A 14,546-nucleotide genomic window follows, 5' to 3' on the forward strand; every position below is an offset into this window, starting at 1 on the left:
GCGCGTGCGCAGAGTCTTACGTCACATCCGGCGCCAGGACGGCCGATTCAGGAAGGGGCCGAGTAGTTGTGGCGGCGGTTTCTGTCCAGTTGGTTGGAGTTTCATCCTTGCTGGAGCGAGTGGGTAGACCGCGGCGTCATGGTCGAGGTAAAGTGACACTTGGGTGCCCAGGGGCCATCTGTTCTGGATTATTTTTCTTTGGCGGCGGGCGTGAGGGATCGAGGGTGCTGGGAGTCAGGGGAGAGTAGCGGCTGCGAGGGGAGGCTGTTTGGCCGAGGCCGGGTAGTCTCTTAAGGTTTTTAGGGAGGCAGAGAAGCCGGATGAGAGCACAAGTTGGAGGTTCTGTCTGGGCGGGAAGCCTGAGATAATTCCTCCAGTTTTCATTTGGCCCTTGGGCGCTTGAGCTGGGCACTGTCCTCTGAGGCGGAGTTTCTGTCGATGTTCGACCAGTGGTACTCGCTGCCTGCTGGGTCGAGTCGGTGATTCTGTGTCTTACAAAACTGGCGGTCTTCTCTGGTCTTCATTTTTTGTCTTACTAAAGCTCTTCCCCGGGAAAACCTGCCATTCTTGAATTTTTGCATTTTCCGCTAGCTTGAACAACTATTAGCAAGCCTTGTTCGTTTTATCTCAAAATTCTTGACTCTTGTCCAGGCCCACTGCCATCACCTGAATTCAGACCACATCATCTTCCACCAACGCTGATGCATTAGCTCTTTGGTGGTCTCCTTGCTTCTGTTTCTGTCACCCTTCCCCCACCCCCAGTAAATTGATCAGTTTAAAACGTAGGATGTTCGAGCTTTTCTTGCTTAAGACCCTTTAGTGGTCCTATGTATCTAGAGCAAAAATGCAGACCGTTGCAATGGTATAAAAAAAACTTATCTGGATCTTGTCTATCCTTACAACCTCGTCTTGCATCATCAACCCACCCTTTCACCAAACATACACAGCTGTACTGCAGGTTCTGGCATTATTTCGGTTACCAAACGCCTTTGTATTTACATGGGCTTTTCTCTCTGCTTGGATTGTTCTTACCTCTATTTTGTGCAAGGCTAACTCCCTCTCTGCTTAACTGCCACCTCAGAGAGATCTTTCATTACCACCCTAAGGTCTTCTTCTGTCCTCGGTCTCAGCCCCCTGCTTGTTTCCTTCATAGCACTTATTAAAATGTGGAGTTACTTTGTTTGTTTTTACTTGCCTGTTTCCTCTTGAGCACAGGGACCGTGGCTGCCTTTCATCATTCTGTTGTTAGTTTCTAGCACAATACCTGCCACTCAATTAGTAGGAGTTCAGTAAATATTTATTGAGTAAATGACTAATCTCAGGCATCACTCAGCTGGTATACCTGGGGCTCTGGCCCAAGAGGAGCTTCTTCCTCTTCTCTGAACTTGACTCCTATAGCTTGCTACAGATAGCTGTGGTGAGTGGTACAAAGCTTTTTACATATTTAAACATGTAAAGTGTATAACTAATTTCACTTTAATTTAGGTTATGGTATATATAATTTGTAGCTAGATATGTAATTATACTCTTTTGTTCTAGGAGGTACAGAAACATTCTGTGCACACACTTGTGTTCAGGTCATTGAAGAGAACCCATGACATGTTTGTGGCTGATAATGGAAAACCTGTGCCTTTGGATGAAGAGAGGTAGGGATAGTTCCTTTTCAATTGCTAGAATATTTCAACTTATAATATTGGGGGAAGAGAGCAGGGAGAGGGGAAGGTTTAAAGATTAGTAAGTAATACTAACTCATAGGATATCTATTCAGTAATGAGTGGTGTTTGGGCATAATTTAAGCTGAGTTAACTTTATTTTTTTTGGCCTTATCTTTTACAGTAAAAGTCCCATTAATTAATTGCATTTTACAAATACCCAGTAATTAGGAGAGTCCCTTTTAGGCGTTATATTTTATAATCAATCACTTTGTATGTGCTTTCAGCTTCCTGCTGCTCTCAGAGCCTTGCTGAGCTGAAATTGTACCTGGCCAGTACCTCTACTCCCATCTTTTCTCGTTAGTATGATGAAGATTTTTGAGTGGTGGCATATTTTTGGTTCTACATCTCCAGCTCCAGTCTGGGATTGCATTATGTGCAGTGTTCCTTCTTTGTCCTTTACCCTTCTTTAAAAATCTACCTAATTCCTCAAACAAGCATTTATATTTAATTTACCAAGTGGACTATCCTTAAAAGTAGCATAATAAGTGCATTTGTTTCTAAAATGCTGAGTTAAGTACTTGGATTAGTTTGAACTAATCTTTCTAGGTATATCCAGGAAAGGTTACTATAGAAGCTTTTACTGTATTTTTATATTTAGACATTTGAAGGAAAGTATACTGACTTTGAGGTTTTTTTTAAAGGATATATTAGTTTCTATATATTTTAAAATGAGTTAGACCTTTGATAAATCAACATGGAAGTTTTTATATAATTGGTTAACAAACTAAACTATTACTTAATGGATGCTATGTGGTAGATTGTGAACAAAAGTGTGGAAATGCACTTGGAAATTTTTTAAAATATTGTTTAACTTTAAAATCTTAATAGTAACTTTTTCTACATGATTAGGCAAACTTAAGCTACTTAAATACTTGTTTTCTGGATATCTGTGAATATATTTACATTGGTGAATATATTTAAAGTACTCAAAGATACATTTTTATGTTTATAATTTTTAAATAGTCACAAACGAAAAATGGCAATCAAGCTGCGTAATGAGTATGGTCCTGTGTTGCATATGCCTACTTCAAAAGAAAATCTTAAAGAGAAAGGCCCTCAGAATGCATCAGATTCATATGGACACAAACAATATCCTGCCAATCAAGGTGAGTATGGCATTGTCAGAAATGTCAGGATTTATATGTGAATTTTAAAAATAGAAAAATGAAATGTCTTATTAGTGCTTCTTCTGGAAGGACTTATTAGAGCCATACCCTATTTAACAGCTTGATTTCCTCATTGGAGTAGTGAGTGAGATTATTGGTTGGTGGATTTTTCCCTTATAGGAAATTAAAACAGTGGTATAATGATGGCAGAAATTCTTAGGATATGGAGATAGTCATAGTGGAGACTAAAGGAAAAATTCCTAACCTGTGGGGAATTTTTCTTTCATCTATCTGTTTTGGCTATAATTCAGAAAGATGATATTAAGTACTAAAATTGTAGTGAATAAAGATAATCCAAGATTCCACAGGAAAACCATTTGTTTGGAAGATAAACCTGAGTGGATTATTACTTGATAAGATGACCTCTCTACACACCATTGCTATATAGCAAATGTACAAGCTTTCTTGACACCACATCAGCAAATGATCAGAGAACTACCTGTGAACATGGTCTTCAGAAGGCAAAGCAAAATGATCAACTTACCTTATTTCTGAGGCTTGGGCTTAGTTGGGAAAATTTGAGATATCCAGTTGATAATTTAATATTATTTAATTCATTAAAAGACGTGATACTTGTATATAAGATAATTTTGCCACAGATGAATTTTCTCTCTCTCTCTCTCCCTTTTTTTAATAGGACAAGAAGTTGAATATTTGGTGACAGGTACACATCCATATCCACCAGGACCTGGTAAGTAGCTGTTATATTTGAAAATGTCTTATTGTCACTTATATTTCCATGACTGAGCCAATAATATGATTCCCATTGCCTGTAAAATATAAGATAAGCTCAATAACCAGGCATCCAGGCATAGCTGTTTAGATGATAATTAACTAAGTTTCACATGCATTCATTCAGCAAACATTCTTAACCACTTATTTTTTTTTAGGCACTGTGCTAAGAATTCAAAGACAATAAGACTGCTCTAGGCTAAGACAAGCTTATTACCTGGAAGTTTAGTCGGACACATAAATATCACGAAGCTTATAAAAGTGTTAGAAGTGTTAGTATAGAAGCAGGTATGATAGAAACATATCCTGGGTGTGTTGTATGTGAAGAGGAATTAGCACACAAATGGAGTGGCCAGTATAACAGGGTGGAGGACAAAAAGCTTAGTATATCCAGGTTCTAGTAATTTTAGAGGACGGAATTCACCATATTCAAGTATAGATGAATTGGTGCTTCTTGTTGTAGGAATTTACATTTACCCTTCGAAACATTCTGTTAGTATTTGGGGAACTGCTTAATTTTTATATTTGAAGGTAATATCCCAAGATAATAGAAATTTAACTTTACTATCTTGGGCTATGTTAATATTAAGCTGTTTTGATTAAATATATGAGACAAATTTGAGATATATGTTGTTGGGCAATATTTATTGTAAAAGAATTAGAAACAAAAGACCTACAAAATGTAACAAAAATTTTTGTAATATCACCACCTAGAGATAATCACCATTACCTTTTTGTTATGTTTTCCTCCACTATTTTATTGTAAATGCATGTAAATGGAAGCAAAGATAGATACTAAAAGGAGTTGATTTTTTTTTTATTTCAACAGGGGTTGCTTTAACAGCGGACACTAAGATCCAAAGAATGCCAAGTGAATCAGCTGCACAGTCCTTAGCTGTGGCATTACCTACTTCTCAAGCCAGGTAGGAGATACTATGCTTCTAAATAACAAAGATTTTGAAAGCATAGTTTACTGTTCACATTTTTTCTCATTTTTAAATTTGTTTCTTTGTAGTTATGTATTGTATGACATTTTCCTTTACCAGTGCTTACAAAAACTTAAAATATAGAGTCAGTCCTGCAGAACACCTGACTGGAGACATTAAGTACTTAGAATATGGTGTTTCTTTTGCCTCAGGGTTGATGCAAACCGTAGTGCACCTGCTGGAGGTGAATACCGACACCCTGGGGCTTCTGACCGGTCACAGCCTGCAGGGGCGGTAAGTTGTCTGTGTCAAATCACATCACACTGTGGGTTTCTAACTTTAACATGTTGCCTATTTCCATTTATTCCAAGATTCTTACCTTAAATATTAATAAATGAACATTTTCGTTGGACTTGTTCAAGTAAATAGCGGCCTGAGCTAGTTGCTAATATTTCATAGCCCTAAAATTTAAGTTGCTAGTGGATTGACAGAATAATTTAAAGTTCTGTTAATTCTGTGTCTACTTGCACGTTGGACATAACATTTATTTTGATGAAGATAATGTGATGATGCTCTTTATTACCCACTATTAAAAATGCAAGCATGGTTATTCTGAAGCTTCTATTAGTACGTGTTAGATATGAAAGTGTTTTTTTATTAAACTCTCATTTGGTTTGTACGGTTAGAGTTGAGTGCTATTAGTTGACTGCTATTATTTCTGTGTATGTGTATCTGCATTTTCTTCTGCGTTTTTTCCCTGTGTATATAAATGTGTATCTTTTACAATCTTAACAATCTTTACAGTCTTACAAATGAGCATTTAGAAATATATTATTTGTTTGTAAGTAAATGGCAGCTACTGTTGTTATTGGTGAAAGTAGTTATAGAAAGAATAACTGAAAACATGCAGTTTGCTTTATTATGCTGTTACTTGAAGTGAGTGCAGTCTTTACTTCCTCAGTTTATTATGCAGTTGCTTTGTGAAGTGAATGAATTTGTAGTCCTCCTACCAGGGTCTTTAGCCTCCATTCACAGCATCTGCCCAGGCTTTCTGCCTCCTTAGGATATAACATAGGCTTCTTGAGGGCAGTAACTTTACAAACTTTTTTTGGACGGGTGGATGCTATCAGTATATGGTTATATCAGCTAGCATACCCTTTAAGATAGTATTGAAATACTTTTGTGGGAGATAAATAGAAGGAACTTTCGGTTTCTCCTTTGTAGTATGAAATCAATAATGTTAAAATATGACAAAAGCAACGGCATTAATCCACATATATTTACTTAAATAATAATGGGAGCTTACATTTAGCATTTACTACTCTGTTACAGTCTTCATAATAACTGTATGAGATAGTTGCTGTTATTTCCATTTTACTAATGAGGCACAGAGGTTACATAATTTATACCCAAAGTCATTAGCTAGTAACGGACAGAGTTGGGTTTTGAACCCATGCACAGTGATATGTGCTCTCAATGTTAAGGTTCTGCCTCTCTGAGATTTTTTAATTGTTTTTTAAAGTTAAAATTAACATACGGAAAATATAGTTCTGATTGGAAGTCTTAGACTCATTTTCTAGGTATGCAGATATTTTTCAGATATCTTTTTTTCTTAAGGAAAAAAACTTTCATAAATCCCTTTGACTTTCCATTTTTGAATTGATAACATGAAACATTAGGTAAGATATCTTTAATAATTAATCTATTCCATATCTAGGTTGTTATGGACAGTGGCAATGCCAAGAACTCCGCACTGATGGCTAAAAAAGCCCCTACAATGCCGAAACCTCAGTGGCACCCACCGTGGAAACTCTACAGAGTGAGTGAATCTGTATATTATTCCACTACATGAAACATGATCACTGCTTTCCAGTTAAACAAGAGCCGAGGAATGGAATAAGGAGGAAACAGAGTGAATATGAGAGCTGGTAGAGTGATCTGAGGTGGGGTGGAGGGAGGGGCTTAGACAGTATCTTAAAAGATACTTTGGGAAGGAGACTTCATTAAATGGAAGCTATACTTGTATATTGTATAAGATACAGTATACAGTATTGATAGAAGGCTACTAAATGGAGAGCAGACAAAATAAATTTAGGAAAGTGTTCGAGGTGTTCTATGCGAAGGCCAAAGAGAAAATCCATACATCAGGACATTTCTGTGGCCCTACCAGTTATCTTTTTAATTATAGTAAATTGGAATGATTCAAAATGTACCAAATCTAAAATAAAATGTAAATAGTAGGAAACGTACAGCTAGACAAATTATCATACCTTAGAATAGACTTCCTTTTGGTGTATAGATCTAACAAATCTTAATATATATATGAATTTGGGTAACCACTACCGCAATTTGGATAATAGAAGTTCCATTGATTCAAAAACACCCCTGTGCTGTTTTCTTATAATCATATCCTTTCTCACCCCTGCCAACCATTCATCTTTTTTCGATCACTGTAGTTGTACTTTTCAGTTGTATCATATTTAACATAAGTGTGATGAGTTGAAATTGAATAAACTTTAGCTTCTGTGTAGTGAGCCTGCTCATTCTACCTTTTTAAATACAGGTGATCAGTGGGCATCTTGGCTGGGTTCGATGTATTGCTGTGGAACCTGGAAACCAGTGGTTTGTTACTGGATCTGCTGACAGAACTATAAAGGTAATAAGGAAGGAAGAAAAATGTAAACATGATTTTGTGTTTGCCGTGTAATTTTAATGTTTTATTTCCTCTGGTGGGAATTGCTGTTCTAGTTCTCTGATTTCTTAGACCCGAGTGTGGAGTAAAATTTATTATCTATACCAGTTAAAAGTCCCAAATAGGGCTTCCCTGGTGGTGCATTGGTTAAGAATCCACCTGCCAATGCAGGGGACATCAGTTCAAGCCCTTGTCTGGGAAGATCCCACATGCTGTGGAGCAACTAAGTCTCTGTGCCACAGCTACTGAGCCTGCGCTCTAGAGCCCACGAGCCACAACTACTGAGTCCGTGTGCCTAGAGCCCATGCTCTGCAACAAGAGAAGCCACCGCAGCGAGAAGCCCGTGCACCACAATGAAGAGTAGCGCCTGCTCACCACAACTAGAGAAAGCCAGCGTGCAGCAATGAAGATTCAATGCAGCCAAAAATAAATAAATTAAAAAAAAAGTCTCAAATAAATATCTGTTTGAAAAGTGGTATTTAAGCAACAGTTTTTTTTCCAAACAGTACATGCTGACTGTTTACAACTAATTTCTTCATATTTTTTTCTCCTTCTGGTTACAAAATTAAAGCATGCTTATCTATAAAAAATGTGGAAAATGTAAAGGAGTATAAAAGAATATAGACCCAGGGCTTCCCTGGTGGCGCAGTGATTAAGAGTCCGCCTGCCATTGCAGGGGACCTGGGTTCGAGCCCTGGTCTGGGAAGATCCCACATGCCACAGAGCAACTAAGCCCCCGCGCTACAACAAAGAGTAGCTCCCACTCGCTGCAACTAGAGAAAACCTGCGTGCAGCAATGAAGACCCAATGCAGCCAAAAAGAAAGAAAGAAAAGAAAAAGAATATAGACCCATGCATAATCCTACCACTGTCATATTTGAATTTTCTTTTTAACATTTATTTCTGTGTATGTGTATCTGCATTTTCTTCTGCGTTTTTTTCCTGTGTATATAAATGTGTATCTTTTAAAAATCATGTTTGATATGTAATTTTGTTCCCAGCTTTTTTTCAGTTAATATTGTGTCAAAGGCATATTCCTGTCAAAAACTGAACATCTTTTTTTAAAAATTTATTTTAAGTATAGTTGATTTACAATATGTTAATTGCTACTGTACAGCAAAGTGATTCAGTTATGCATATATATACATTCTTTCTCATATTCTTTTCCATTATGGTTTATCACAGGTATTGAATATAGTTCCCTGTGCTATACAGTAGGACCTTGTTACATATTCATTCTATGTATTATGGTTTGCATCTGCTAATCCCAAACTCCTATCTTTTCCTCTCCTGAACATGTTTTTAAATGGTTCCATAGTATTATGTCATTTAGATATTCTATAATCTATTTTCCTTCTGTTAGGCATTAAAGTTTTTTTAGTTTCCTGATTTTTCACTAACATAAGTAATGCTGTAGTTAATATGTGCCTAAAGCTTTTTCTGTATTTTAAAGTGTTTTGTTATGATAGTTTCCCAGAAAAAAGTATTAAAGGTCAGGCATTCTTGAAGTTGACACCCAAAGTTAAAAATTATTTTCCAAAATGGGTGAATTGATACTTGCAGCATGTGAGAGGATCCTTTTCAGCACATTGCTTGTGTTTTTTAAAAAATATTTACCATTGTGATAAGCAGAAGTGAATATCTAATCTTTCAAAAACTGTGTATAAAATTTACAGTGATGTTGAAGTTTTTGATACCTTTATTTGCTACTTTTAGGGTTTTTTTTTTAAGTTGATGCCATCCTTGACTAATTTAATACCTCAGTATTCATACTTCTACTATCAGTGATATCCTTTATATATTAAGAATATTAACTTTTTGTCATCTGTGCAAATATTTTCCCAGTTTGATCATGCCCTTTAATTCTCTTTTCCCTGATTTTATTTTTGTTGATGGGGTCATTTTGCAAACTTTTATATATTTTTATCTTTCACTTTTTGAAGACAATTTTAACATCAAGATTCTAAAAATTTGCTTTGGAATAATAAGAAAAATTAAATATTTTTTGATTGCAGATCTGGGACTTGGCTAGTGGCAAGTTAAAACTGTCATTAACTGGGCACATCAGTACGGTGCGTGGTGTGATAGTGAGCACGAGGAGCCCGTACCTGTTCTCCTGTGGAGAAGACAAACAAGTCAAATGCTGGGATCTTGAGTATAATAAGGTAAGCATGAAGTTAAGGATTGGAGACATTATGGGCCCCTGTTTTATCTTCCTAATTGTAGAGATTTTAACTTTCTTTCTTATTTTTTAGGTTATAAGGCACTATCATGGACATCTGAGTGCAGTGTATGGTTTAGATCTGCACCCAACAATCGATGTGCTGGTGACCTGTAGCCGAGACTCAACTGCACGGGTAAATGGAATAGAGCTGATCTGTACATATATTGCATCTTACAGTATGCTTATTTGGTCCTAAAGTCATGTATTTTTTGATAGAGTATTTAAAGACAGTTGCCTTGACCCATCAATGCCCTACCTAGTCTTCATCTTCTGAGTTCTGTGGCCCCACTATGTCTATAATTGGGAGGCCCCGCCCCTGATATGCGACCTCTCACATGCCAGTCTATCACCACAGCTGTGGTCCATTAGCTGTTTCATTCAGTAGCCCCATTATACCCATTCTAGTCAGTAGGTCCCCTGATCTTGTAGCTTTTTTCCCCACTGGCTGCCTCCTATATACATTCCCCAGCCAGCTTACAGGTGATTATTTCATTTACTCACTTTCTTCATTATATTCAAGGCAGGCACACAAAGTTGTCGAGTAGATTCCCAGGCTTGCATTGATCTAGTTACCTGCCTGAGATATGAATACCTGTTCTCTTTGATGGTATGTCTGTTGTGTTTTGATAGATTTGGGATGTGAGAACTAAAGCCAGTGTACACACGTTATCTGGACATACTAATGCGGTGGCTACAGTGAGGTGTCAAGCTGCGGAACCACAAATTATTACTGGTACGATCGATACTTTTCAAGTTTACAGTATATTCATATCAGAGTGCATTATGATTATATACTTTTCATATTTACTATGACTCTTGCTTTGTGTTGTATATACAGTGTTTCTGTGTGCACTTGAAATTTTTTGTGGTAACATTTCATCCCATTGTTTTTATCTCATACTTTTTACATATCATAGAATCTTTGTATCAGGTAATGTCTGACTAGAAAATAGTGCTATTAGATACAACTAAGCATTGTTTTATAGTATCAGAATTACCGGTCTAGGAAATAAAAGTTAGAAGACAAAATACTCTCAGACTTTTAGAGCTGGTTTGAGTCTTGTTTTGCTTAAAATATGGTTAATATCATTGAATCTTCAAGACTAGAAAATAATTCCTTCCCGTGTGTTTCATTAACTAAATGATTATTAGAGTTTTTTCCTTCCTCTCCACTAGGGGATGACATCATGTATTTGTTTTATTTGTTATTCACATTTGTTCTAGTTACTCAGATGACAGTGCAACAAGCGTTTATTACATTCTTTTAAGAATTAAACTTAAAATCAACCAAATATTTTGGAACTATAGAAAACAATTAGCCAAGGGTTAATATGACTTTTATTTCATATATATATGTCTGTGGAGGAATGGTTCCAATCTTATTATATTTAACTTTCACATTCTTTTTTTCTGATTTGTGTGTATCTTGGGGATGTGTGTGTATTCTCCTTACAGGAAGCCATGACACTACAATACGATTATGGGATTTGGTGGCTGGAAAAACAAGAGTCACATTAACAAATCACAAAAAATCAGTCAGGGCTGTGGTTTTACATCCAAGACAGTAAGTATGTTTTCCTAAGTAGCTTCTCTTCTTTCTTCAGTTCTTAGTATAATACAGAAATACTTTGGTAGTCATTTAGCCACTGTCATTTTTTCACCTGTGCCACATATGAACATGCATTTCTTTTATTTTCCTTGCGTAGTATTTTGCTTCATGGCCTCTATAAGACAAGGAAAGCTTTCTGCATGGTGAAAATGATGTCAAATGAAATAACACGAATAAATCATGGTTAAAAGTTGCATGTCATAATCGAAGCTAATAGTAGCTATATTTAATGTTTTAGACATAAATATTATTAGGCACTGAGCTATACATAGAATAGTTAATTCTTAAGGAGGAAGTTAATACGATCGGAAAAAATAGTAGTAATCATGAACATTATAGTCAGAGTATCCCAAGAGATGGAGCATAATATCACAACCTGTTGTCTATGAAACTATATCACCTGGCACTTTCTGGTCACAAGTCATATCTTGCCTCTCCTCCTCTCTTTCCCACTCTCCCTTACCTTTATTTTCACTCTTGTCCTTCCTCCCTTTCCCTGTCTTCCTCATTCCCTTTATTCCTCCCCCTCCCTTTCTCTCTTCCTCTTGCCTCTATTTCTTTCATTTTCTCCCTTTCTTCTTGTTCTGTCTCTCTCTCCTCTCTCTCTGGCTTTCTCTCTTGCTTTCTTGAAAATAGTTACATCACCCCTTGCCCTTTATGTGAGTTTAGGGGTTTGTATGTTTATTGCTTTAGCTTAGTGTAGAGCATTGGGGAAATGAGAGGAAAATAAAACTTCAACCTAGGACTTAACGTACATTTAAAATAATTTAAAAATCTGATTTAACTTGGAACAAATATCTTGATATTTTTATCTCTTGGTATGATGATAATATTTTGCTAAAACTGCATAGATCCTGACTACACATGCAAAATACAACCATAATCAGATTTTATAAAATCCACCATTGTATTTAACTTGGTTTACTTTATCATTAATTCTTTATCTCATTTCAGTTACACATTTGCGTCTGGTTCTCCAGATAACATAAAACAGTGGAAATTCCCCGATGGAAGTTTCATTCAAAATCTTTCTGGTCACAATGCTATTATTAATACACTGACAGTAAATTCTGATGGAGTGCTTGTATCTGGAGGTAAAATAAGATTTTTATGATAAATATGTTTTAGTCTGTCATTTTTTTCTTTTAGTGAGTAAAATTTCTAAGTCATCACACCTAAGTATTATAGCAGAACTTGCCTGTTTTAACGTTTGTTTGAATGTTCACGTGTGTTCATGCATATTCATAATGCACGTAGCATATTTCATAGTTTAGCTCTCTTTAAGTTACCACATTGATAAATCTAAGTTAGGGGTTTATGCCAGAAATCGCCTAAAGTTTGGTTGTGTGTTCTGGAGTTGAATGTCGTTTTGTGGTGCTTTTTGAGATCTATAATAAATTCTGAATTAAGTACAAATGAAAGTAGACAAACTGATATTAAGAGGAGCTTGAGTGCCTGCATCTTATATATCTTTGTAGTAGTGACTGCAGTTACTACTGTGGTGCTTAATAAACATTTGTCAAGCTGAACTGTTGAGAGGACACCAGGTTTAACTGTATCTTTCCCTTTAAGCTGACAATGGCACTATGCATCTTTGGGACTGGAGAACTGGCTACAATTTCCAGAGAGTTCATGCAGCAGTGCAGCCTGGGTCTTTGGACAGTGAGTCAGGAATATTTGCTTGTGCTTTTGATCAGTCTGAAAGTCGGTTATTAACAGCTGAAGCTGATAAAACCATTAAAGTGTACAGAGAGGATGATACAGCGGTAAGATTTCTGTTTCATATACATTGTAAAGTATAATAAAATCAGCCATGCGAATTTTGCAAGCGTTTTCTCATTTTAAAGTTACTGAAATTATCAGAAGGGAAAGTAATCTTCATAATATTAAAGTATTTGTCATCTTGAATAGTGTCTGCTCATAGGTTTCTTTATTGGTTTCATTGATGACAGCAAATCAATAGTTTTGATTTTATCTCAACGTTCCTTATTAGAGTTATTGGGAAAATCTTACACTAAGAATCACAGCAAATAAGTTGATTACTATGCAAATTAATTCTAGAATCATAAGCTTTGGTGTTATTAGAATGTCTAAATAGCAATTTTATTTAAAATGAAAAACCGTAAACTGAATTTGTAGCAAATGCATTCATCCTTTATTAGATTCAGATAATGCCAAAAGTTTGTCACTTATCTTAAAATTGTTAAAGAACTGCTAAATACATAATGCCAAGTAATATAATTTTGAATAAGTGCCGTATTTTTGTTAGAAAGGAACCTATTAAATACGAAGCAGGCCAGAAATACTTTGTTTTAACTTACTTACTTTTCTATTTTTAGACAGAAGAAACTCATCCAGTCAGCTGGAAGCCAGAAATTATCAAGAGAAAGAGATTTTAATGTGGCGTTGTCTTCATGGTGGTTCCAGTTTTGTTTGTTTTTTTTTTAGCTTGGTGTTGATGGGCATATCCAGTCATTTGTGCTCTGGCTAGGAATATAAAGCAAAAACTCACATGCTTGAATCATTGCTTTTTCATATTTTACAATGAACTGTCCTCTCCCCATGTTTTTATTTCTAAAATAAACAGTTTGAGATCCTAGGAGGTAAGATGCAGATATCAAGCATATGTGGGTTTGTTGAACATAACTATCCTAAAGATAGAATGATTTATCACTTTTATTAAAACACACTTTTTTTTTTTAACTTACAGAACTGCTTACTGTAGTAGGACATGTTTTGAGGGGAGCAGTCTTTCTTTTTAATCCTTTAAAAACTGGTGTCTGTGACTGATAATTTGGGATTAAAGGATTTGAAGCGTTAACTTCTGTATGTTTATTCCACATACAGTTTTTGAGTGCGTGTTCTGTAAAGTTCTGCACTAGATACTGTTCAGGAAGTAGACAGATGAGATGTGTCTGTCTTTTCAGACAGGGGTCCCCAACCCCTGGGCCACGGACCAGTACAGGTCCGTGGCCTGTTAGGAACCAGGCTGCACAGCAGGAGGTGAGCGGTGGGCAAGCGAGTGAAGCTTCATGTGTATTTACAGCCACTCCCTGTCACTGGCATTACCGCCTGAGCTCCACCTCCGGTCAGATCAGCGGCGGCATTAGATTCTCATAGGAGTGCGAACTCTACCGTGAACTGCGCGTACAAGGGATCTAGGTTGCGCGCTATGAGAATCTAATGCCTGATGATCTGAGGTGGAGCTGAGGGGGAGATGCTAGTACTGGGGAGCGGCTGCAAATACAGTTTATCATTAGCAGAGAGGTTTGACTGCACAGAGACCATAATAAATCAATTGCTTGCAGACTCGTATCAAAACCCTATCAGTGAGTGTCAAGTGAAAACAGGCTCAGGGTCCCCACTGATTCTGCATTATGGTGACTTGTATAATTATTATATATTACAATGTAGTGATAATAGAAATAAAGTACACAATAAATGTAATGCGCTTGAATCATCCCAAAACTATCCTTCTGACCC

General features: G+C 36.4%; 1 protein-coding gene across 3 annotated transcripts; it reads left to right on the forward strand.

Moving 5' to 3' along the window:
- On the forward strand, window positions 1-13,884 carry PLRG1 (pleiotropic regulator 1). Of its 3 annotated transcripts, XM_067736605.1 has the most exons (16): window positions 11-147; window positions 1,540-1,646; window positions 1,940-2,011; window positions 2,679-2,821; window positions 3,519-3,572; window positions 4,443-4,536; window positions 4,752-4,833; window positions 6,257-6,358; window positions 7,103-7,195; window positions 9,246-9,395; window positions 9,486-9,587; window positions 10,085-10,187; window positions 10,910-11,018; window positions 12,018-12,157; window positions 12,636-12,829; window positions 13,403-13,884. In XM_067736605.1, the coding sequence occupies exons 4-16, from the start codon at window positions 2,692-2,694 to the stop codon at window positions 13,460-13,462; spliced, it is 1,413 nt and encodes a 470-aa protein (XP_067592706.1). In that variant the 5' UTR covers window positions 11-147; window positions 1,540-1,646; window positions 1,940-2,011; window positions 2,679-2,691; the 3' UTR covers window positions 13,463-13,884. The 3 variants fall into 3 exon arrangements, with proteins under 3 accessions (XP_067592705.1, XP_067592707.1, XP_067592706.1); XM_067736604.1 differs by lacking the exon at window positions 1,940-2,011 and having other exon boundaries at window positions 1-147; XM_067736606.1 differs by lacking the exons at window positions 1,540-1,646; window positions 1,940-2,011 and having other exon boundaries at window positions 7-147.
- Window positions 13,885-14,546: the final 662 nt, after the last annotated feature.

The sequence above is a fragment of the Pseudorca crassidens genome, chromosome 4 (assembly GCF_039906515.1).
Source record: "Pseudorca crassidens isolate mPseCra1 chromosome 4, mPseCra1.hap1, whole genome shotgun sequence".
Classification (NCBI taxonomy): Eukaryota; Metazoa; Chordata; class Mammalia; order Artiodactyla; family Delphinidae; genus Pseudorca; species Pseudorca crassidens.

Bases quoted from the DNA above. Each gene is read 5' to 3' on its own strand.
- PLRG1 (XM_067736604.1), top strand. The intron at 1,647-2,678 runs GTAGGGATAGTT...ATTTTTAAATAG, and splicing joins GTGCCTTTGGATGAAGAGAG to TCACAAACGAAAAATGGCAA. The intron at 7,196-9,245 runs GTAATAAGGAAG...TTTTGATTGCAG, and splicing joins CTGCTGACAGAACTATAAAG to ATCTGGGACTTGGCTAGTGG.